At 37.4% G+C, this 26350-nt stretch overlaps 1 protein-coding gene across 1 annotated transcript in view; it reads left to right on the top strand.

Annotated features, from left to right (window-relative positions):
* il11ra (interleukin 11 receptor, alpha) overlaps positions 1 to 26350 on the top strand; it is a 68917-nt gene that overhangs the window by 30945 nt on the left and 11622 nt on the right. Inside the window, exons 2-9 of the mRNA XM_055225684.1 lie at positions 10032 to 10131; positions 16350 to 16416; positions 17621 to 17787; positions 20364 to 20478; positions 21536 to 21696; positions 22391 to 22557; positions 23836 to 23980; positions 25397 to 25504. Of these exons, the coding sequence (XP_055081659.1) occupies positions 10032 to 10131; positions 16350 to 16416; positions 17621 to 17787; positions 20364 to 20478; positions 21536 to 21696; positions 22391 to 22557; positions 23836 to 23980; positions 25397 to 25504 (1030 nt within the window). The remainder of the gene's footprint in view (positions 1 to 10031; positions 10132 to 16349; positions 16417 to 17620; positions 17788 to 20363; positions 20479 to 21535; positions 21697 to 22390; positions 22558 to 23835; positions 23981 to 25396; positions 25505 to 26350) is intronic.

Raw genomic sequence — 26350 nt, 5'->3', positions numbered from 1 at the left:
TAGAACGTCTTATAATCAGATGCACAGAAAACTCAGATTGGAGCTTGGCTATGTGCTATCTCTGGACACATGTGGTACCCATTTCTTGTGCACTTAAGTTTGGGCAAAGCCTGACCACTTGATAGTGCTGGCGCAAGCTTTCCTTGGTAGTTGCATTCTAAGGAACCCCATGTGCCTTGAGTCTTATTTTACCTGGCATGGTTTGGCACAGTTTTACAGTATGTGCTGCATGCCTGTCTCTACTTGTGTTTTTATATTGAAATTTTATGTAAGTTTCTTCAAATAACAATGTTCTAGTAATCTGACTTGGTAGAGTTAGGGAAACTTTTGTTTGATATTTTTTTACTAGCTAACTTGTGTTTTGTGCATTTCACATTATTATTTCATTCATAAACTGGTTGTGCTGAGTCTTCGCTTGCCAGAGATGACTAATATAGTGATTAATCAAGAGAGGAAGTCATCCAGCCTTGCTATTGCCTGTTTTTTTTGGGTTTTTTTCTGTTTAATACAAGATATGTAGTTCGGGTGTTTATTAAGTTGAACCACTTTGCACTTCTATGGGGTATTAATTGCTAACACTTTCATATTTATATCACCACGTGGAATGGATCATACTGCTAACCGTAAGGAGGGTTTGAATAATGCTTGGGAGAGATCGCTTGATAATTCAAACATGCATGAATGACTTAAAACAAATTTAGGCATGTTTTTGATGAAGGAACAATATTATAACATGGTCCAAAAAGTCAATTTTGCACAATACCCCCTCTTTAATAAAAAAAAAAAGAAAAAAAAAATGTATAAAACACAAATGCAGCTTTACCCATTTGTGACAAACTTGACATTTAAAACAGCAAGAGAAATATCAAGATAATACCAATATAACCACATATACCACTGTATTTTGGTACCTCAGTGTTTAAATATTGCAGTCATTTAATGGTTGGATGCATGCATTTTTTGGCATATTTACCCTGTCCACCATCAGTTGCATTTCCAGGACTGTTCCATCTTCCTTGGTTAAACACTTCATGCGTCAATCACTTTGCCTTATCTCTTGGGCAAAAACAAGCACTCATTTTTTCCACTCGAATCGTTTCTTATCTAGAGAGCCACTCAACTCCTGTCCACAGTCCTAGTTCCTAACCAACATTTAGGCAATGATGGTATTAATTTAACTTTGGGAGGCAGTAATTTAAATTAAGGTATTCATTGATGAACTTGGTAACCAACGATAGATGACAGCTGAGTTAGACAACCTTAAAATTGTTGATATCTTTGGCTACTCCATTCAGCATTGTCAGAAGTATCAAAAATCAGATACTAATCAATACTAAAACTAATATTAAAACTAGATAATCATTTGAGCGAGCATCAATACTGCAAAAGAAAAAAAAAGAAATCTGGTCAAGGGACTGCCAATTCAAATTTGCCTAGTTGACGATAAAATACTCATGAATAAATACGTTTTTGACACTCAATGTCAGTGAAAATATTGCCGTGTAAGGTATTTTCGTCTAGCACATAGCGGTTTATAGCTTGACACCCAAGTACAAATAGTCCAGTTTACATACATGTGGCCGTACCACACTGATAATGTGTAATCAGAGGTATGTTTGCCCTGGATCTCTATGGAAACACAAAACATTAACTTCCTTCTCTCTGAAAGGATTGCTGTATTTTCTAGATAACTTGTTCCTGGTGGTCTGAACACTCCATGAAAAAGTACGTGTATTTTTATGTAAAGTAGTTAGTCACAACTCCAGTTCCTAAGGATACATGGGAACTCTTCCAGTGTGTGGCGTTGTTATCGGCCTAAAAGGTCAAACAGGCGGGGTGCCCAGTGGTTACTATAGCGATCAGGGTAAACACAGTCGTCATTGTGATTGTCCCGTTGACTACACATACATCTTTGCTCAACCTTATGATCTCCTTGGTAAAGTACACCTCTGTGCTCATACACACACTGCAGCACGGTCTCACCCACTCTGTCATGTTAAACCTGGATATTTATGACCCCCACGCATCATTTCCTTAATGTGTTGGACAAACTAACTGTGGAAGGAAGATGAGGGCAGGCTGTACGTAACATCTAAATAGATTTTTTTTTAATTGGTGACATCGCCTGTAATCAGTTTATGAGCAGGATATCCTGTAAGGCTTTATGGTGGAACAGTGAAGAAAAATGATATTTCCCTGTGAGTCAACACTGTTATACAAAGTTATACACTTCTGTTCTTTGAACATCACTGTCAGAAGATATATTGCTATTTATCTACTCAAATTTGAAATATATTCTCTAACAGTGATCAGTGACCATTTTTGATTGCATTTTATCTTTCAATAGTATTAAATATATTGAGTCTGGATTTTTTACCACAAAAAAGCTTTTTTTTTTTTTTTTTTTTCCTACAAAGTCTGCTTCAAACCACTGTCTGGGGTTTAGCTATTGCTTCAGCCTACTCCTTTTGGGCTCTTTATGTGACTATATAATTACAATATATGAACAATATAATGCATAATGTCAAATTGCCATAATAAAGAAAAACATATTTTTATGGACAGAGGATTGGCTGTTGACTTCATGATTAAAAATACCTAAGAAAATCCTTGACAATTAGACAAATATGAATCTCGATCAAAATTTGGTTAATTGCACAGCCCTACATTCTAATATATGTAAGGTAGATTAGACTGCTATCCACTTATTTGCCGCCCCCTCAAAATATCTACAGATTTGTTGACGTCACTTATAACGGACTAAAGATGAGTCAAAGCAAAACTATTCCGCCATAAGTCTCCCATTATTGTCAAAATTCCGTTGTCATTTATCTGAAAGCAGTCTCACTAAAGCACTCTTCAGTTCTTATTTAGCTCTGCATTCTGTTTTCTCTCCTCCTCCTTTTGTCTTGAGGCCCCTCTTTCTCCTCCATCACTCCCTCTCTCTCGTAAAGTCTCTTGAATGTGCAGCAGCATGCCAAAGTGGGAGTGACTCAGTCTGTGGGATTGTGCGGCCGCAAAGAGCCAAAAGAAGTCCCTGCAGGATCAGATTACTCCTCTCCGCAGCGCGCAAACCTCATCTTACTACAGCGTCCTTTTTATCACAAACTATGGATTTTTACTTGTAAAAATAAACAGTGATTCCCTCAGTTCACTCTTGGTATTTCGGTTTGAGAGTTTAAGTTCTTCAATGCAAAGGTGTAATTTAAGTACTCCCTGTTGTTGGCGGTAACCTTTAACCTCATTATTAAAAGTCTTGGAGTGGTACGCAGCAGGGGTGTGCGGTTTCTCCTGCTGTTTTCATTCTCCGAGCTCTGGCTCCAGCTAATATAAATATGAGTGGCGTCCATTTTTTAAAGCTGCTGTGTTGAGTCCCTGTGACAGTATCCATATGCGCATTCTCCTGTCTATTCTGGTGCTTGCTGGCAGAGTTGTAGCTGCAAGGTGGCTTTATAGTGAGTCAGAGAATTCATTTGCAATTAGTCTAACACACATGCGCAAACACAAAGCTCATGGAAAGTCAGGATGAAATGTGAGAGGCCTGAAGTGGTCCTTGACATTGTTAGGCTGATGCTAACATAGGCAGAAAGGGACCTGATTCTATTCTAGTACGACCTCTAATAACGGGTTTAACCATTGAGAAGCAAGTGATACGCACCTGTTGTGTTTTGGGTAATTATTACTTGATTTCTAGTATAGTTGTGGGATTATCTTCCAGCCAGCTGGATTTGAGCAGATTTACAAATTCAAATCAGCCTTGCCGAGCCGATGATCTACTGGTAGTATAGTAGTTCTGTAAACAACTTTGTATTTTGACAATTGTGCTAACTTTTTCCAAGTACTACAAAAAGAAAAAAAAAAAAGAAAACTTGGTAGAAATGTCATCTTGGTATATTACCTTAGTGAAATATATGAGGTATTTGCTCTGTTGAACCCTGTGATTTACTTTATTTTTAAGTCAATCCAAAAACTAAATGCGCCCTGCATTTGAAGAATCTTGCAATAGTCTAAAATGGGTCTTTTGGTATAGAAGTTATATTATTGTATTATTCCACCCCAAATTGTAAACATAGTCAGTATTCAATAACTCCTCTTGCCCCACAGGCAAATTTTCTACCACATTGTGTGGTAGAAAAAATGAAGAAATCAATCCTTGGCCTAGTTTAATGCAAAAAATCTAGTTTTCCAAAACACTTCCCATTGTTCATTGTATGAAATGCACAACAATCATAGCATTTGAAAAACCAAACCTAATCGCCTTAATCCTTTTAAGAATAATCCTAGTTTGTCTCAGCCTCTTTCCATCTGAAAGCAGTTAAGATCAAATGTGTGGATAGTCTCTTAACATGGCGATCTGCCAGGAATAGTTCACGATTTGGATTTTGAGCTGCACCTAGGGGCCAGTCCACTCATTCCATTGCAAAACACAGAGTTGAAAAAGCCAAAGCACTGAACCACAGCAGAGCTAACATCCCTGCGACAGGTTCACTGACACCGTGGTGTGATGGAGGACATGCTGCTCTGGGACTAGTGGCAGATTAGCACTCTGCTTCCAGGGAACAACACTGCTCTGAAATGTCATGGAAGGACAACTGAAGCCTCTATTTACTAGACCTTGTCCTCATTGCAGTTAACAATGAATAATAATGAACTCGATTCTCTACATTCACAACTTGGTAACAACCAATGCTTGCAGTTTGAGCCTTGTAGTAGAATCAGTTTGTACTAGTTTACCTGCAGAAGAATAGAAAACTGTTCCTAAACCATTATTATTATTATTACTGTCTATGTCAGCAAAAATAAAATTTGTGGTTTTCATCGTTTGATTGTTACTAATAATAATAAAATGCAATGGATTTTTATTGCATCTTTCAAGACTACCAAAACACTTTACATTTTGCATTATTAACTCATTTCACAATATGATGCTAACTACTGCAACCACCGCTGCTGTGGGGTAGCTGACGGAAGTGAGGCTGCCAATCTGTGCCATTGGTTTCTCTGACCACCAGCATCACTCACTCACACACCACATTCATACAGCACTTTTTTTTAATAGTGACCTCGTTTGAAGACTTTCCAGGATTCAATAGTAATGCATTTGGCAATAATCCAGTGGTTCCATGGTGACATTTCTACAATTATGACTTGTTTATTAGCGCTAAGGGGCTCTTACAAGACCTTATCCATTTTGGCATTATATAGCAAGAATGTTCCCAGGTTTAAAAACAATAGCAGGGAGTTGCAAAGACCAAAACAGAGAATGAGGGAGAGGAGGCATTGATGAAGAACGGGAATCAGGAGTATGGGTTCAAGATGAGCAAAGTAGACGCTTTGACTGCCTTGAAGGTGGAAAAGCGCTATATAAAAACGTGGCCATTTACCATTTACAGCGTTTTCATGTCTCCAGTTACTCCGGGGAACCGGCAGACAGAGTTTACTGAACCTTGAGCCCTTAGCAGCATTAGTGCAGTGAACCATATAGCCAAGGACTGGTACAGAGGTGTCTAAAGGCTTCAACAGTCCATCACACAACTTAAAGGCACTGTATCTGTTTTTTACTGTCTTTCAAAACGTTAAAAACAAAAAAAGTCTTTACAGAGATCCAAAGTTATTCCTCATAAGGTAATTATGCATTACAGACACCCTAATTAGTCACTGCTATGATTTTATTGTAAAATGCTTTCCACAACTCTCCAAGACCAGAGTGAGGTTTTGCCACGACAGTAAAGCTAACAACAACTAGCATGCGAACAACAGTAAATCCAATCTGAATCATAATGCCATCTGTACTGGGGCAACACAAATTCTGCTCAAATTCATGGGAAAAGCGGATACAGGTCTTTTAAATGCTTGTCTTGACTGAAAAATTAGAGCTTGGGTCGACCGATAAATCAGTAACTACAACGATAACTTTCAGTTTTACTTTCAGGAGATAAAAATGCTTTGGAATAATTCTCTCTAAAAGTACAAACAGTGTGGTTTTTCTTTGTTTTTATAAGTTAAAAAAACCTTGAAGGGATGAGTGTTCTGGGGCCCAAGGAATGCAAACATGGACGGTAGACAGCGAGAATTAGAATTTGCTAGGAGCAGCCATAGTGTCGTCTTGGTGAATGTAGCATCTGTGCGCTAGATCAGAGGGCGCTGATGGGAATAGCTTCTTGCAAAGAGTCAGTTTGGGCTTTTTTAGAACTTTGGAAAATAAATGATTGAGTCTGACATCTGCTATTGGATAAACATTACAGCTATAATGAAGTGCGTCTACCCTTTTGAGAGCATTACACTTACGCAAAGGTCACAATTCATAGACGTGATGAATGGGCTATTAAAACTGGTTTTAATATAGGTCAGCTTGATAATGCCAGCCTATTAGATGAGTCAAACTGATTAACCTTCGGGACAAATGTATTGAAAATGTTTAGCTAACTTTTTTTATTCTTTTGTGGAAACATGTGATAAAGTGGGGGTTTGTCCCATTAACCCACATTAATTTTATTTAATTTGTTCATTTGATTTCTCACAATTTGTCAATATTCAACTAATACCTATCCCGAGTTTGTTTTGTAATTTCACTTTTTTTGTAAATATGTATGTTTGACCAATGTGAATTGAAATAAATTGTTGAATGAGAATTTTCTGCGTCTGCCTCCTGCTTTGGACCACATTGGCCAGCTTCCCCACAAAACAGTATTTACATTTTTTGACAGAAGATTTATTATGCCTTTGTCTGCTTTATAGTTATAATCTATGACACCCGTGCATCATTTTATTGTATTTTGGATATTGCGATATTGATCTAAAACGACTTAATAAAAGAAACATGTCGGCTGAGTTCCAGATTGGGAAATTCCAGTGTCCACTAATGTATTAGGAATTAGGAGTTGAATCCCGCCGGCCCCTTTACTGTAGGTCGGCGTAGACATTATCACAATAAAGTACAGCATTATAATGGCCCCTCCTATGGCTAGCATTGATACCAAAATGACTACGCAACACTGCTGAACCCTAATGCATCACCAATTAAGAAAATAAAATTGGTGAATGTAATAAGTAGAGCAGTTGGTATATACAGGTGGGAGTGAAAACGGGGGTTGATCGGAGGAATGATGTCTTGTATACAGGAGAATTACTAAGATTACTCAATGATGCATAAATCATAATAGTCAATGGAAAAGTATGTTGTTTTGACAGGTATGCTCAGGAAGTGTTCATGTAGTGTCATTGTAAAGACATCTGCTTCTGTTTCAGACCATAAAGCAGGTGAGGGACCCATCACCAGAAAAGTGGTATAGTGCACTTTTTTAAGGGAGACCAGGACTAACACAGTACAAATATGGGTATTGATACTATTATGCAAATATCTACACTAGTAAATATGTACATCTTAAGGCTAAGCAATAATTTTGGACATGTTCGGGTCATTTCTTGATTGATTTTGGGTCAAATACACTCCACCAGTACCATTTTGGTGTGACCCATCTATGTCAGGTGTCCCATTTGCCCTTTAGAGCTCATTTCAAACCCTTCTGTATACATAGTTATTGAAATGACTTCCCCCATAAGGTTAGACCAGTAAATTACCCCCAAAAGTACACAGCAAAAATTGTGGTATCGCCTATCCCTAAATACTGAAATTGTATGCTGCCATGTTTATACTGTTAATAAATAGTCAGAATATTGAACAGAACAGCAGTAATATACCACATCTTTTTCAATGTTTTGGTCATCCTTTCAAAGCGCTAAAATGCTAATCTTAGTCATAGCCCCCTTCAACAGCCTCAGTATAATGCACTAATGTATTCTCTCAGTCATATGCACGTCTTTAGAGAAATGGGGCCTCTGTTCAGCAGCATTGTGCAGTTGAAGGTGGAGGAGTGTCTGGAACATGACATTGAGAACATGATAAAAAAAACAACCGTGAGTCAGCCTTTCACTTTCTGAGTGAGGGCCAGATTGAAATGATTTCTTAAAACATGACTCGTTTTAAGAAGAAAAGTAAAGTTTCATAATCAAAATTCTGCTGAAATCTGTTGCTTTAGGTGAGTTTAATACAGATAACAAAGTCGTTGTTTGCACAAAAGATAAAACTGAGCCAGCTTGCACCTCCACAAACCTGACTCTTATTTGGTTGTCTCCTCCTGATTGTTTTCATGGAAATGTTATGCTTTTTAATACCTTTATATTCTTCCACGGTGGCATAAAACAAATCTCTCTCCATGGAGAATGTTCCACAGTATGGTTTTAGCTTTCTATTTACATGGAATTGTGCAGGTGACAAGCCTCCTTCAGAAAGCTACATATGGTGTCATTAAATTGCTGTTTTTACTAATTTATAAATAGTTTGTGAAAATGACATAGTAAAACACTAGAGGCCTTTTTGTAGACTTGTTTATTAATTTAAGCCACAGAATATCATTGCTCTGCTTTGACTGTTATAGTGTGTTTGTGAAAGGAGAGTGAATGTGAATGTGTTGTGACATTGAGATAAGACAACAATTCTTCCATGGCTGAGATATGTATGACAATATCCTTATAGGGCCCGACCCTGTACCTGCTCAGACTACAGTGTTTTATCAGACACTTGTTCACTGCGTAGGTGTCAGGCATGTTTGTTGACACAGCTTAAGTTTATCCCCTCTGGATAAAGATATTAACAGCAGAGTGCCAACGTTTTACAGGTCTGCAACGCCCAAAGCATGTTTTGTGCAAGTTTTAATAGTTGTGCAGGTGTACAGAATTACATATTACATCATATTAGAGTTATGTTTTTATGTCTCAAGGAATATAATGATGATATAAAGTTATATAAAGTTTTTGTTGTTACATTGTGGATATGAAATGCATAGTTTGTACATAAATCCTATGTTATGGTGAAAAAAACAAAAGAAAAATCTATTATCTGTTATCGATTACTATTATCAGAATTCAAATATTATGAAGTATAATTTAGAACTATACTGATACTATACTATACTAACTCTACTGAATCCAACCACAAGGTGTATTAAACAAAAGTATTACATTTTGCAAGATACTTGTTTTTGGAGTTTACGAAAAACATCCCTGAAGAGGTTTTAGATGGCATCCATGCATGTCTGAGTAATCTAGAGATCTCTCCCGGGCCCTATTTGAACCCTCCTTAAAGTTAGCAGTACTATTAAGTCCAATGCTCAGCCCACAATTCTATATCACACATGTTTCTGCATGGCTGTTTTCCATAAATATATAAAAGCACGATGCAAAACAATACTTTAGTGTCACAAACCTGATGCGAGGTGCGGTAGTTTTGTTAGTGAAATGACGATTGTGTTGTGATAGCGCTCTGAAGGGGGAGTGACTTGCAGAGAGAGCAAAGGGAGGGGGATTCAGAGCGTAAGAAGCAAAAACATATTAAACAACTATTAACTATTTGTTAATATGTTATTTTTGGTGAATATAGCATTGCAATCAGAATATGCACTGTGTTAGCTCTTAATACCCCGTAGAAGTGTAATAATCCCTCTTTAATGAACATGACTGGTTTGATTTTATGCTTTGGGCTGTAGTTAGTAATTATTTGTGACAAATGTTTGGAAAATTTTATTTCGCTTCACATTTTCCAACACCAGCTTACTTTTCTGGTACGCTCTCACTCTTTTATGCAACAAGGGAAAGTTCAAACACTATCAACCTCTCCTTGACCTTTTTGGGATTTAAACCAACCATTTGTGCTTCATCAACATAGTGCAGTTTAATAGAATGAAAGAAAGCCATTATTAGCGCTAGCCCATTTTCTGAGTTACAGCAATATGTCTTTTATTTAGCAGAAGCTCTACAGACAAATCCAATCAGACAGCTGCCTTAAATGTTGTCTCTTAAGGAGGTCCTTTGAAGTGACAGATTTTGCTATAGACTACATCTCGATTTCTTTGACAAAGTGCTCCCCCTTTTAAAGAGTAATTGCACGGCTCTTGTTGATGATGCTGTTAATGGTGTGTGTAACATGTTGTATTGAATCTAAACAGATGTCCTGTCTGTCCTTGTCATTGCAGATGCCAGGCCTCTGGTCCATAAGCCCTGTGTGTCTGACAGTCATCTGCTTCTTATCCTGGTCTCTGGCTCCCAGTCATGCTCAGAATGGAAAAGATGAAGGTAACGTCTGCACATCAACAATAATTAAGGGCATCTTTTTAATATAGTATTGTTGCAATTTGCTGTATATATATATATATATATATATATATATATATATATATATATATATATATATATATATATATATATATATATATATATATATATAATAGATATTGTATTTTTTGTTGGCTGAAGGAGATCATTTTTTTCAGTTAAACATGTGAAAGAAGGAGCCTATGATTTACAAATAAAATCAAACTAACCCTACCTCAGATCAACAGAGTTTAGTGCTTCGCTCATTGATTCTACAGAAATCTGTGATGTTTTTATTTATTTTATTTTTTTATCTTTTTTCCTGGTGTGCAGCCTTATTTGTTTTGATACCAGCTGTCAATAACACCAATCTGAAAAGGGGGAGCTTCACTGGTGACCACACTCATATTTTTGAAAATATGGAAGAAGTGTGCATTCTGGATCCCAGGCAACCAACTCCATGTAATCCTGAATTTCTTCAATTATATAAATTTGTCAACTAGGCCTATAAGATATAATTAATATCCATCCATCCATCCATCCATGGATGGATGGATAATTAATATATATAATATATATATAATTGCGTATATTTACTAGTACTTTCAAATCAGTTAAAATAATTTTAAAAACTGATTATGACTGAATATTAATTGCAATTGATCACAGTCTCCATCCACCTATACACCAAAGCTACGATTTATTGAGCTTTATCCTTGTAACACAACAGAAAAAAATAAAAATCTTCCAAGAAGGGCAGAAGATACAAGACCACAACAGAAGTTTGTCAGTCACCCAATGTTCAGGGACCTCCACTAGCCCAAAGCTTGAGTATTTCCATCTGTCAAGGTCAGAAGAAACAAAGAAAGGTCTACAAATGCAAAGACATGTGGTTTTCCAAGTGTGATCTAAACTAAAAAGACAAAAAAAATGTAACAAAAGAAGGAAACAAGCTCTCCTGATCCAACAAGAGTCAATGAGATCAATGACCAGGAACTCCCTAAATGAACATCGGAAAACCAAGTGCTCACTTTTATTGTGAAATCCCAGATTAGCCATCACAAGGACTTTTATCTGAGCCAACTGGAAACAAACAAACAAACAAACGAAGAAGTGCTGTTGATTATTTGTACACTGCACTAGGGCCCAGTGCATCCAGCCGCCTGTAAAAGGCACCCGCCTCCTACGCCCTGGGGCTGCTCCTCTGGCTCGAGTCCACCTGGCCATGTTGTCAGCCGATCTCCACAACTTTAGCACGTTAGCACAATTTGTATATATTTATTCTAAATTACTGACTAAACGCTCCAGCAGAGAGCTGTTGCGGTCGATTGAGCCAGGCTGTAACATTCGGCAAATAAAGTGCTTCTGGAATTCTGTGTCAAACGTTACTGCATGCAAACAAATATACGTAGCTGTGTTTGTGATTTACACACAGACCTGTCCTGCCCACGAAACATACTCAGATGTCTATGTTCTTTTTACGCTGAAGCCTGTGTGCAGCACGCAGTGAGATCGTATTCTCTCCTGCTATCTTACGTATTTGCCTTCACACGAACACACATTTTTTCATGTTTTGCAAGTTTTTCAGTACAATAAAAAACACACTGAAAAACGTGCTTTTATTTGAATCTTTTGGCTAAAGTTACATACTGTGTCTTGAATTTAAAAATCCACTAGTTTTTACACCTGAATTTTACACAGTGTTTCGCTTTTTGGGGGGAATTTCCCTTTTTCCTAATAAAAAAAATTCCCAACATCGAACTTTAATTGACTCCTCAATGCAAACTCGCACTCACTTAAACTCCCAGACATCCTCATTACCATACTCTTTACAAACCACAGCCTGGTCGACATCAGCCATATATCTCTTTGGTGCATTGGATTTCTTGGTTCCCTCTTACTTATCTCCTTTCCGAGCGCTAAAGCTATCCAACTCTGAAAGAACTGGACGTGGCGCAGACTTTTTTCCATTATTCAGTCTTCGACGCACCATAAAAAGCTGACTTATTCTTTCCAAGCAGAGAGCCTATATTCTTGTTCAAACTTGTCATTGTTCATTTTACGATTTTTTTCTTTCTTTTTCTTCACCCCTCGACTTTTCAGCTCTGCATTTGCTCACAAGCCAAGATTTAAGTGCTTCGGGGCCCCTTATGTAAAAAAAAAAAAAAAAGGCATCTACTCTATTTGACGTCTTTATTCCCTCACTTGCTAAATTACTCGCAGAGGCAATATGGCTTCCCTGCAGGTAAGTCTATCATGAGTTTTCCATCTATGCTAGCTTACCGTCGGTCTAAGGTCTTTTTTTATTGTTTGGAAAAGACTGGGTTTCGACCAGCTTGCAGTTTTTACCGTCAAGTTTCAATGTCAGGAGAAATGTATAGCTATAAATGTGAGTTAGCATTAGCATGTGAGTATTATTTACTATGGGCGTGCGAGGCTGTGTCTGCATGTGTTGTGGCCCCAAGGCATAACCAGATATGTGCGGAACGCTGCGGGTTTTGGGAAGAATTATGTTCTTCATTGCCAATAAAACATGAATACAGGCATTGAGGCTGGCCAACTTCGAACAGTGGAGAGACAAAAAATGGGTTGAAATATTAGACCAGAGATAGATTCATGCTTTATAATGTTCAGTTATGTGATCAATGTGTTTAAAGTGTAATGTTTTGCAGATGTTTGAGAAGTTAGGAAGACAAGTATATCAATGCAACCAAATTCTTAAATATGTTGTGTCTGGTGGAGGGTCTTCCTCTTGATTGTCCAAATGGAGATGTTATTGCTTTGCCTGGAATGTTCCACAGTTGGGCATTACACCTGTCTATCTCCATGGAGACAGATCTGTCAAGAGGACAGCCCATTGACAGTACAAGTGCATGTTTTTACGTGGTGTTTTGCAAGATAAGTTTAATGCCATAACGTGGAACATTTCAGTCTCCATAGAAACAAGAAGGTGCCTGACCCCTCCACCCCAAAGTTATATATTAGGGCACTTAACAAATAATTTTGAATCTGATGATGGTCAAAAAAAAAACCCCCAAAAAAAACACATTTCTTGTCTGTATAAAATTGAAAAGTTCTTAAGAGTGAATACCTCCACTAATCCAAGTACTACATAGAGATTTGTTTAGAATTTTGCTTTCTGAATTGACGGAAAATGCTCTTGTCTGCTTTCCTGTGAAATATAGATTTCCATGGAACTAACCCTGTTTTTTCTGCAGTACTAAGGAATATCAACACTAAAGAAGTCACATTCACGGGACAGGAATGAACCTTTCCTAAATAGCTTCAGAATGATCTTGAGCTGTGTCAGTATAAAACCACATAGACTAGTATATGCCCATGGGCCACTATATGATACCTACCTGGACGAGTGAGAGATTATCAAAGAATGAGTGTTTTTAATCATCATTGTGGTAGTAGTATCAAGTATCGAGTCTATTTTAGTATCATTACAACACTACTCAGGAAGTGACACTTGGAAAATAAAGCCTTTAAAACAACCACGGCTGCAAAAACACATTTGTTTTGTATTCGACTTCAACTGCAAAGAATAAATCATACTAAAGATCTGTAAAGCTATAATATTGTTTGAATTTCAAAATTTACAGCTTCAACAAGTAAATGCACATGGATTTGTATTGTTTGCCTTTTCCAGTAATGCATCATGTGCCACATTTGACTTCTAATTACAAGTTGGATTACCATACCATTGGGCACTAACCCATACCATAATTACACTCTCAGTGACTGAAGCTATATTAAAATTAATGAACACTGAATCCCTCAGTCACAAACAGTCTCATTCAAAACTACTTCCAAGGCCTACAACATATTGGTTTGTGCATTGAAAACCACTGTATAACCTCTTGCTCAGGATTCCATCTGTTTCTGCAGTCCAAAGAGGCTAAGTTTAGGTGTTGGTAAAAGCCAAGTATGAAATCCCTTTTCTAAATGTCCTTCCGTGTAAAATTTGATTAAGGATTACTGTAGTTGGTCTCCGGGGGCATATGAGGTTATTGCAACAGAAATGTATCCTCTAAATACAGTATTAAGACAAATCAAATCATTATGTTCTCGTTTCCTCTTCCGCCTACACGCAACTTTATACATTGAGAGTCATTTATTCCTATTAAAAAGTAGCAAGGCTTGCGCTAGTTCCATGTTGGCATCACTGAATCCAAGACAAGCAGTTTTGGTAATAAATACAAGTAGGGCTGAACGATATGTTGTGTTTTATATTATTATCATAATTATGTTAGTCTTTTTTATGTGATCTACTGTTTTTTTCCTCCCACCTGTGGCTTAGATGGGAGCGGGCAGATAAGTGTCTCTTGTCCTATTGATATGTTTACTACCAAATATTGAAAATCTATAATAAAAGAATATGAACATACAAATTATAGTTTTTTGATTTGCTAATTGCGACCGTTCAAAGTGCGATTTCGATTTGATTGGGGTTAATCTTGCAGTTAGTGATGTCACGATACAAAAATTTCAAAGTCTATTTTGTTAGGCTCAATGCTCAATACCGATTCTGATTCGTTAGACATTAGAATGCCATTTTCAACAATAAATTATTTTATATTACCATCTGGCTTTTTATCTGTGTAATCAAACTTGTTCTGGTCCATCTCATCCTAAAGCTATTCAGGATAGGTTCATTTCTGCCCCATGAATGTGACTTTTTTAGTATTGTTACCTGATCAAAAGAGTATCCAGTTTTAGTTTTAGTATTGATAAGTATCTGATTCCCTATACCTCTGACAACACTACTTACAGCTCTAAAAATAAGCTTGAACCTCAACTCTGCTCTCTGCACACTGCGCGCAACTGCTGCCGAGTGTGCAGTGTGCATGCCTCTATGATTGCGAATTAATGAAGGAGGTGTATGCGTGGCAGGCTGGCAGCTGGGCTCATGTTTTTCCACTCGAAGTCTACGGCAAATGCCAGGCTGAAGAACTGCGGAGCCAAGCTAAACATACGTGCGCAGGACGGCACACTCGGACGGGCCAGATAAAGTATCAACTCTGCAAATTAGCCCCAACCGCAAATATTTACTTTGGTAGGCGCAGCACTGCTTCAAATCCACTGCACGCTTTTTCATTTAGGGTGACAGTGGGGGATACGTTTGTCATTGGTCACACTACAGGAGGATAATCCGGTTCAGAAGGACAAGTAGCCCGATTTAACCTGTTGTGTGCATATAGTTGTGTGTTCTGCAGGGTTACTTAAGGAGGACCGGGTGCTGTTGTAAAGCATTGTGCATTGTTCTCCATGGAGCCACAAAGTCTGCTCACTTTAAACCTGGCTGTTGCACACTGGGACCACTGGGACCACTTGCTATAGCTCTAAACTTGCACATCAGAAGACCAGCAGAATTGTAATTAAACTAATGCATTGATCAGATGAATCCAATACAATTCATATGATTAATTGCGACAAAATAACAGTTGGCCCTATGGATTTCCAATGGAGACACATGTGTCCACCTACGCCAATGCCCTAATGCCAAGTATTGTCTAATGATTCAACAGCAGTACTATACACTGGACAAAGATGGAATCAACCTGAGCCACTTTTATCCAGGCTTATGACCAGCACAACTGTTACACTGATGGAAAAAAACTGGAGTGTGGAAATGCGTTGCCGTTTTAACCATACTAGCCATGTGGTAATAAAGGGTTTTAAATTATATGACCTTTTGGAGTGTCTCAATTTTTTTTTTTTTTTTTGTATTGTTACTTCTCTCAATCTGAAACGAATCCCTACACTGAAGAGCACCATATGTCCCCTCCAGTCATCTAAGGTTCTTATGTTTTCAAGTTCAAGAACAAAACTTGCCTTCAACACTTGCACATGAAATACACCTCTTACTTAACTCTCCAGCTTCTTTTGTTATCATTAAGATGGCTTTAATGGTTCACGATGACTAATATTTCAGTGGTAGCCGTAATAAACTTCCAGAAAATAAAACACCATATTATATTCAATTGGCGGAGCTGAAGCCTTCTCAGCCCACAGCCCCACTGGTCCTTAACCTTGTATGGTATTGTTATTGTCACACTGTTGATACTATTGTAAACGGCGGGGCTTAAATCATGGTAATGCCGATTCAGAGACACGTGGTATGTCTGATTGAAGCAGGAGGAGTTTAACTATCTTGACATTGTTTTTAATGTGTGGTTTTAATGTGTTTGCAGTGTCGGGACTGCAGTATGGCCACTTGAAGTCTAACGTGACTCTGGCATGTGGGAAGTCACCAGTCAGGTATGCTACTACAAATACTGGGATTCAGAAATGCCTGTGGACTAGTTCTTGTAAGACATTCCTTCTTGGTGCTGATGGTGTGCTGTTCCGGTTGACACTGGAGTGCACTTTATCAACAACTGAACACAATTGTAATTCTTATTAGCTAAAACTGCCAAATTCAGTAGCCCATCACTTCCCGTTGATGGCTCATCCAACTCTCCCTCCCCTCAGGTTAAGAGTCTGTCGATGGGGGCCTCTCAATCTTCTCACATCTCTAATATCACCAGATCTGCTTATTTTCATCTTCAAAATATTCACCGCTTGTGACACTCACTCACCCCCCACAGCACATGCTCTAGTCGCATCTCGCTTAGATTACTGTAACTCTCTCCTGTTTTGGTCTACCTCAAAAACCCCTCCATAAACTGCAGCTGGTCCAAATCTCTGCTTGCTCCATGCTCACCAGAACCCCACGTCTGACCACATCACCCCCATCTTCTGTCATCTCCCCTGGCTTCCTATCAAATTCTGCATCAACTATAAAAATTCTTCTTCTTACGTAGGCCTGTCATGATATATTAGTTGTTTTCTCATCAAAAACATACACACTATGCTGTGTTTTGTTTTATTCTTACATTTTTAACACACAAACACTGCAGATTTAGGCTTAGTTTGTCTCTTTAACAGAAAGCACTCCCATGTGTGATATAATGTGGTAATTCAGGAAGTGCTCTACTATGTTTTTAAACTTCATAGACTTGCACTAGAATCATTTTGATTATTTCAAAATTGCCAATCTCTGCTGAGAGATTTGGAAATGTAGACAGGCTAATAATAAAGGGTTACTTAAACATGTATGAATGAAACTAAACACAAGTCCAGGTATGTTTTTGATGTGGTAATAACATTATAGCATGGCTAAAGGGTCACATGAGACAATTTTGTATATATAATATAATATAGGACCTTTAAATAATAATTTGTCTGGCAACTGCACCCACAAACTGTTGATGAGAATAATGCCATACATTCATATAGCACCTTTTAGTGCTCAATTATTGATAAATTCACCATTAGGTTATACTTCCGTAGCTACAGCTGCCCTGGTTATAGGTACTTAAATGGTCTTGAAATGACCTGAGTGATTGTTTTTGTAAACATGATCAAAGCAGATGTGGGTTAGGAAGTACAACCTAATTGTTGTCATCCCTGCTCCCCCCAGGACACCCGTGGTATGGCATCTTAACCACAGCTCACAGTTGCCCTGGCACCAAGTGACCTCCAACGGAAGCCTCATCCTCCTGCAGACAGACCACTCCGCCCAGGGCGACTACAGCTGCTATGACAACCAGGGCCTCCTCGTGCACTCTCTCAGGCTCAGGTTGGGATGTAAGTTTGGACTCACTGCCAACACAAGTCTTCTTTATATTAATTTGCTACTGTTTATTGGTGACATTTTGAGGACTGTTAACTATAGAAGATAGATTTTTGTTCTGAATACATTGCCAGTCAAAAGGACACACCTTCTCATGCAACGTTCTCAAAGTAGCCACCCTTTGCGTTGTTGACAGTGCTGCAAACCCTTGGCCTTCTCTCTTTGAGCTTCATGGTGAAGTCTCCTGAAATAGTTTTCACTTCACAGATGTGTCTCGTCAGGAGTGCAAAGCAGTGATCAAAGCAAAGGGTGGTTTTAAAAAAAAAAGTCTTAAGTAATTTTGAGTTTATTTTTGTTTACTACATTCCATATTTGTTCATTTATAGTTTTGATGCCATCAGTGAGAATCTGCAATGTAGTTATGACAGTGAAGAAGAAACAAATGAAATGGTGTTCCTACCTAAACTTTTGACTGGTAGTGTAGTTAATTGTGTAGCTATGGCAATAATGGTGCTCACTTTTCATCTCCCTGAAACCTAATGATACAAAATGAGATAATGGGAGCACAGAGTTCACATTTTGATTGCATACCTTCCCATTTATCGGCATTTATCTATGTAAATATTACTTCTCAGATAGGTTGGCTAACTTGGCTTTTTCGGGGTTATGGTTGGGAGTGACAACGATTCCTTTAGTGAGGAAGATAAATGGTTACTTTTCATGAAAAAAGACGGATGTGATGGCAGGAGATTTGTATTTAGGGCAGTAGGATTAATCCCAATCGAAACAAAAGCGCAATTTGAATGGGCAAAATTATCAAACCAGAAAGGCTGCAATTTCATACCATAATTTCTTCCACAAACAACAAAATATCCTGTCTTACTCTGGATAAAAACTGCTAACCCTGTAGTTTTAAACATGTTTTGAAATATGAGTCTTTTAGTCAATTCTTCTGGACGTGTTTAAAATGTGAACCAGAAACAATCCCAATTAGATATTTTTCCCAAATCATTCAGCACTACTTCAATTTGGTTAATATTTACTCACTATGATTCTATGGAAATTCTCTGAAACTAAAATCCTTTGAAATCAACAAAAAACTGATATTTCTTGTTAATTTCATTACTTCTTTAAAATTCTTATGAAACCATCCCAGTAGATTGTGTTCCCCTGCTGTGAATGAAGTTGGTTGTTACTTAGACAAAAGCGGTCTACTTCCTCTGACTGTTCCTACAGGAAATGGGCTTCCTTTTGGGGACAGAGCACTATCGAAGAATGATAGAGAGGGATTTTCCATCACACACGACATTCCACAGAATATTGTCAAAAGAGACCTATCGTTCTGTATAGACATGCTGCTTCAAACCTTGAGTTGTGTTTTGTTTCTTTAAGGCGTGTTTTACTTGTCTTTCAATGCCTCACAGTGAGCTGAAAAAAAACAAAACTTTAATCTAACCAATGAAGAATGTAGACTATTTATTTTATCAAACATGAATTATTTAAATTTTCAAGAATATATAATAGCACTGTTTTTATTTGAATCAACATAACAAACATGAACTCCGCTGGGTATTCAACACATTTGTGACCAAGACATTGGTTATATTTGCATGGCTAATGAAAGATACAGAGACAGAGGTAAAAAGTTACTCAAGTAAAAGTATCACATGAAAAATCTACTCAAGTATAAGTGTTTAAGTACCCATTTAAAATGTACTTTAAGATTAAAGTAAAAGTATTTTGCATAAGTATTGTTCATTTGTTAAAGTGTAAATGTAGTAATATTGATTAAAAAATGATACATATTTTGGTACGAATCTTCTTTTTCCTTGTGAAGTTTGTGTTTTTATTTTTTTTTAAAGCTGAACTTTGAACTTGAAAACTTTAATAAGGATGTATCCACTAGTAAGGTACAGATACTAAAAAATTCTACCTAAATACTGTACTTTACTACTTTTACTTTGTTACCTCCCACCACTGCATGTCAGTAAATCAATAGATTTTTAAAATAACTATTTCTCACTTAAGCATTTTCTCTTTCATTTTTGTCTTTGCCATGTTAATTTGGCCTTTTTTGCATAACTTTCCTTGTCAAAACCTTCCCAATCACACCACTGGACGTAACATATATAGACATAGGTTATAACTATTTAGCAAACACAAGCACAACATATTTCACCCAGGGATCATTAGGTTATATTTTGGACATCACAATATTGATCTAAAACAACTGAATAAAAGACACTGAATTCAGAGTTGGGAAAACTGCGGTGCTCAGTGAGATATCAGGAGCTTATTCCCGCCTCCATGGTCCTATGCCAGTGGTAACGAAAATGGGAAATGATCAGAGCAATGCCGTTTTTAATACAGGAGATGAAATATTACTGAATCACTCTAAACTCAACTTCAAGACAATACAAGAGAAAAGGAAACAATTACAACATGGTTAAGAGCTCTGAGAAGCCATTGTCCTCACTAATGGGACACAGGTCAAACTCAGTGTAAACGGTGGAACCTTTACCCCACTAAAATGTGCACGATTCCTCTTTGCTTGACACTGCAGTAACCTTTTGTTGGTTCTGTTTCCTAGATCCTCCAGGCCCTCTGAGTATTTCCTGTCGGGTGCCCAGTCACAAGTACGTTCTCTGCTCGTGGGCCGACTCTGCAGACACCCACCTTCCAGCCCAATACACTGCCTCCTATGGGTAAGTTTAGAAAGCATTTCACTATTTCAATTTGGGGAGTCTAAATGTATCTGGTAAGTAGAGCTGCAAGATTAATCACACTGAAATTTCAATTTGAATGGACGCAGTTAGCAAATCCCAAAGGCTACAGTTTTTTAAGTGTCGCATTTTCCTCCACAATAAAATATTCTTCTTTATTCTTTTTAAAACTGCTAATCCTGTAACTTCTATAACATGTAAACGCTGATGCCTTTACAGCTGATGTCATCTGTATTCCCCTGGTGAGTTGATGTCATGAAGCTAACTAGAAGCTCTGTTCTGTCTGAAGCTTTGCTATTCAAGTTAGACTTTAATCTTTCAAGCTTTTTTTTAACAAAATCTGACCACAAAAAACTTTCAGGGGAGCTGGCTGACGTTGCACTCTCAAATAACATTACAGTTACACGCTCGTTAGCGTTAGCCAACAGATTTTCAGTTAGTCACTCTGACCCTTTGTTGAAATCAAACCCCTAAACAGGACCATGAACACTTGTATTGACCACAGGCTCCTGGAAATGTGTTGTTTATCTATTTATCCAGATAATAAATGTGTCAAGCTGTGTTTGCTAATGTGTGCATTGTGTTACCTTGGTAACAGCTGAACAGTTGACCCCCCCAGTGTGATGTTATTGTTAAGTATAAAATGTAAAAAGGGTGGTAAGGTTTCAGTGATAAGGTTTCCCCTTCAATCTAAAGCATGCACTATAGATAATGTTTTATAGTCATATCCCCTAACACTATAGACTGACCTCAAATGCAGACTATTGATACTTTGCAGTGACATCACACTGGAGGTGTTCTGTTGGCTAATGCTAGCTAGCTTGTGACTGTAACTTTATGTCTGACAGACTTGTTTAACAGTAAAAATCTGCTCAGCTGTTGTAGTTGAAACACCAGCTCTTTCTGGTCAGATTGATTAAAGTTTAACTTGAATAACAGAGCTTCAGACAGAGCAGTGCCCTCAGTTCCCCCAGGGAATGTTGATGACATCAGCTGCAAAGTATCAATAATGTGACCTTCCCTTGTTCTTTGGTTCCAGGGGTAAAAACACAGAGAAGGAGTGTGTGGTGGATGCCTCGGAGAAGCACTGTGACATCCATCTGCCTGGCTTCTGGCAGGTCACACACATCCTGCGGGTCACCGAGACCAACGCCCTGGGCTCACAGACTACCATTGTCATCTTGAAGCTCCATGAACTATGTACGATCTGCTCTATCTGTCTATAATATCTACATTCAATTATCAGGCATTTTATCGTATGCTAACATGTGAAGGATGGAAGCTCCTCAGAAAAATACATTGGCAGTTTGGAGGTGTTATTCTTTTTGCACTGGGAGAAAATCTAGCACTCAGTTTACATGTGGGCAGAGTATTATAGATATGGATATCGTCAATGTTGTTTAAAAGATATCAATAATGATGTATATAGTGTATGTTATACAGTATATAGTGTATTGTTTCCATTTTCATTATTATTGTTGTAGTTTTTAGTTTTGTTGATACCAGCAGATACTAAACTTTTTTTTTTTTTTTTGCCGTACAAACTTTTCTATTGTAAAAGCAGCACTTAAGGTCAAAAAGACCACTGTTGGCTGTTTGCATCTAATTATGTAGTTGTTAGTTGTTTTTTTTTGTTTTTGTTTTTAATCTTCAGCCCTGATCCTGAAAGTAAAACTGGTGCTCTGTTAGCATGCTAGTTGTTGTTAATGACCAAACTCCGCTTTGGCCTCTGAAAGTTGTGAAAATCACTTAGTGCTAGCAAAGTGAATACTGTAACTTTGACCCACTGCAAACAGTTTTAAATAAACTAATTCTCTTTTCACATTTTTAAGACAGTAAAAATCACATTTAATTTAGCTGGTGTCTGAATATATGTGTTTGTGTGCACTCACAGTAAAACCTGACCCTCCTGAGTCAGTTGAGGCCAAGGCAGTAGAGGGATACCCTACTAGACTCCATGTCTCCTGGACCTTTCCCTCCTCTTGGCACGAGGACATCATCGCATTCCCCCTCACCTTCCAAATCCGATACAGGCCTCAGGGATCTTCATACTGGTCGGAGGTACGGAACAAAAAACATGCTGCAAAAAATGTGTATTGAGACTAGAGGTGGACGATAGGGCAAAAAAAAAAATTGTAGCACGATTTTCTTAGAGCAAGATCACAGTTTTAGTTTTATCACGATTCATGTTGATCTTTTATACCGTCCTTTAGAGGTACTAAAGCTATCTTCTGTGTGCTGTCTGTATCTAATTATAAAGTGTTTTATTGTCCGATAATCAGGAAGTGAAAGAACTGTTAGCATGCTAATTGTTGCTAATTGTTAGCTTTACTGTCTCTGCAAAACTTCACTCTGGCCTCTGAAAGTTGTGAAAAGAATGCATAAGTCAATAATTAGGATGCGAGGAATGCATTAGGTAAGTGAGAACTTTGGACCACTACAAACCATTTAAAATGAGCTAGTTCTGTTTTTCACATTTTTAAGACTGTAAAAATTAGTTACAGATGTCTTTAAATTCAGTCATTTTTACAAGTTAAGATTGATTGACTACGTAACTTTTGTGGTGGTGGGTTTGCTACAGTATGACTTTAAAAGTATCTAACTTAACCTTATCACAGGTGTTTTGATGCTTTAAAAACATGTTTTCTTACTGTGAGTGGGGTTGCCTATCCACAAACCTATCCTATAACTTGGCCTAGTGGCATTACCTGCTTGTTTCCATGGAGCTAAATAAGTTTAATACCGTGCTGTGGAACATTTAACATCTCAGTGGAGGCAAACAGTTGATGGACACTCCTCCCTAGATTTTTATATATTTTTAAAATTTGTTTTGAGATTTACTAAAGGATTTTTTTTCAAGCTAAATTATCTCGGAACCAGTTGAAAATTCAACATCATGTTAGTAATTCAATACAACTTAGAGTGAGTTCACACTCCTTGTTGGGTCCTGGTTTGGTCCTGTTATAGTCCTGGTTTAATCCTGGTTTAGTACAGGATTAGTTCTGAATTTAGTCTCAATTTTGATGTAGTTTATGTGCAAGATTTACAGTCTTATCTCAAGTAATAAAAAAAAAAGTCAAGATATTCAGTTTTTCTGCAGTGTACCGTTGCTCAGAATAATATTTACCATGAATAATAAAGTGGTATAAGTCAATGCTTCTTTTCTTAGTTCTGGCTCCTGCTTCACAACAGTTCATCATCTCTTTCAGCACCTTCTAACTTTCACTTTTAGTCAGGCCAGTGTGACCTCAGACTTTGGCCAAAAACAATACATTTTTGTTGATGAGGCCTTTCTGTGGGCTGCATTTGGAGTTCACTGGTGTTTGTGTCCCTCCTCAGTTGTTCTCCGATGACAGCCAGGTCGTGATACGCGACGCACTGGCGGGTTACGTCCACCAGGTGGAGGTGCAAGCGCGGGACGAGGTCAATCAGTGGTCCCAGTGGAGTGAGTGGAGCGCTCCGGTCTATGCGCAGCCCTGGGAAGGTCAGTATCAAAAGTTCAACACAAATAGTTTTTCACAGTATTCATATTTCTGTCATAATCCCCAGTATGTGACACTTGTGATGGTCTGATGTAGATTGGTTTGGAGCCGATACCGAGGCATGTAACCATCACGAATTTTGAAGTACGATAGATTGCTGAAGAAAATATAAACTATAATAAATGATAATATTGAAACAAATGATTATCATGATCATTATTATTATATAAATGTCCCACCAGATGCAACGAAATTTTACACTTGTTGTTCCTGGTTCCATATACTGATAAGTCGATATAGTAATTATCGTGACAGGCCAACTGATACCAATATCTGGCATTTATCTTGCTGTTTTCGCTAGTAACCTACATTTATTTAAACCCATTTATTAAATTATAGTAAATTTCACAAATAGCTTTCAGTTTTCCTTCATTTTACTCATTAGTGTGTTTAAAAAGACAAATGCAAGTTGAGTTTCACCCACATTGTTTAGGTTTTGGCTGAGCTTTATTTAAAATATTTCCCTTTCTCTCTAATGTTGTACATACGGAGCGGGGTACAGATGTATCTACTTTCCTGTTCATTTTATTCACATCATTATGTCACAAATTGGGTCTCAGATGACATCATAACATTCCATAGAGGGCAGGTAAAATTAATATTGTTAAAATGCAGATTTGATGTAATATAGCAAGTTTTATGGTCTTGTCACCGAGAAATTATTAAGTAATCAATAGGGGAATCTGGCTCTTGCACCCATCTGCAGTATGACATCATAATCTAGAACATGAAAACCACCAATTAACTAAATATATGTTGTGTAGCCTACTTGTATAGCAAATGGTATGACATGAACATATGTGTTTTAGGTGTTTTATTACACAAAATAGATTCTTGTGAGCTTTAAGCCATGTTATAATGTTGTCACCTCCTTAAAAACATACCCAGAATTGTGCTTTGTTTTATTCACACATGATTGAGTAACACTTTTTGGTCTATCTGTCTACATCTCCAAAGCTTCAAATGTTCTATTCCACCTTGTCATCACAAGGTGGAATAGAACATTTGAAGTACATGTATCAGTAGTTTTCAAGTAAACGGCTACCTTTTTTTCATAGAGATTGTTGATTCCAGAGCTGAAATAATCAAAATGATTCTAGTGGAGGTGTGTGGTGTTTAAAAACACAGTGGAGCCCACATTACCACATGACATTACATCAAGTGGACCAGAGTGTCTTCCGTTTGAGAGAAAAACATAGCGTAAATAAGCAGGGTTTGTGTGTTAAACAAGTGTGTGTGAATGAAACAAAACACAACTCTGGGTATGTTTGTGATGAGGAAACAACAGTATAACATAGATCAGAAAATAGAATTGTATGGGCCCTTTAACTCAAAAGTTATTTGTGTATGTGTTACAGGTGACTCCACACTTGTACCTACAGAGGAGAACTTTCCAGAGGAGATCTTCCCAAGTGGAATGTTTCCTGTTTTCACAAAGCCTGAAACCTCAACAGCAAAGTCACACAGTGAGTACAGCCCTGTGACCGTCCGTTGACCATGATACGTTCAACAGGCTGTTATTATGCTCTCATCTTTCTATTATGTTCAGTTTTGGACAAGCGCTATGTAAATGCAAACGAAAATTCATTATTTGAGGAGTTCATTTGCAAAAACAGATAAGTTGCCTTTTGAAAAAAAGCATTGGAGGCTGGCACTTTACTCTTACAAATCTATTTTACCATTTTACATTCTATTTTTTTAATTGTATTATTATTATTATTATTATTATTGTTATTATTATCGTTATTGTTATTATCAGTATTATTATCAATAATAATAATAATAATTTATGTATTAATTAATTAATTTATTTATTTATTTTGGCTTCATTACAAAAAAGGTACTTTTGTAACTGTGTAATCCAATCTATCATAAACAACGAAAGAAACATAAAGCTTAGCCATTACATTTTCTGCATAAAAATAAACTTTCCTAAATGTTATATTGTTGTAAATAGGGCTCCACATACATTTCCAACCGTATTTGTCATCATAGCACTGCATGTTCTAGTAGTAGTAGTAGGTCCTATATTCAATACTTTTTTGAGCTTTTAACCATGTTCATCATCAAAAACAATATGATTTTTCCATTTTAAGCCTGATTCATACTGCTCACTCTTATGTGTCCCAGCATTAGATGCTTTCCCTTTAGAAGCATATCTATCCTTGTATGCATCCCCTCCTCTAAAAATCGCTGTTTGCTGTCATTATAAGCTGATGGAACAGCACAGGTAGCTCGCGGCTTCTTTACCAAATAACACATAATTGAGGCAAATTGCAGCTGCTGAAAATTTTGTTTTGTACAGCATATGC

Source organism: Periophthalmus magnuspinnatus, chromosome 12, assembly GCF_009829125.3.
Source record: "Periophthalmus magnuspinnatus isolate fPerMag1 chromosome 12, fPerMag1.2.pri, whole genome shotgun sequence".
NCBI classification, from domain to species: domain Eukaryota; kingdom Metazoa; phylum Chordata; class Actinopteri; order Gobiiformes; family Gobiidae; genus Periophthalmus; species Periophthalmus magnuspinnatus.
Note: the sequence above shows the minus strand (reverse complement) of the source record. Positions and strands in the feature narration are given on the sequence as shown.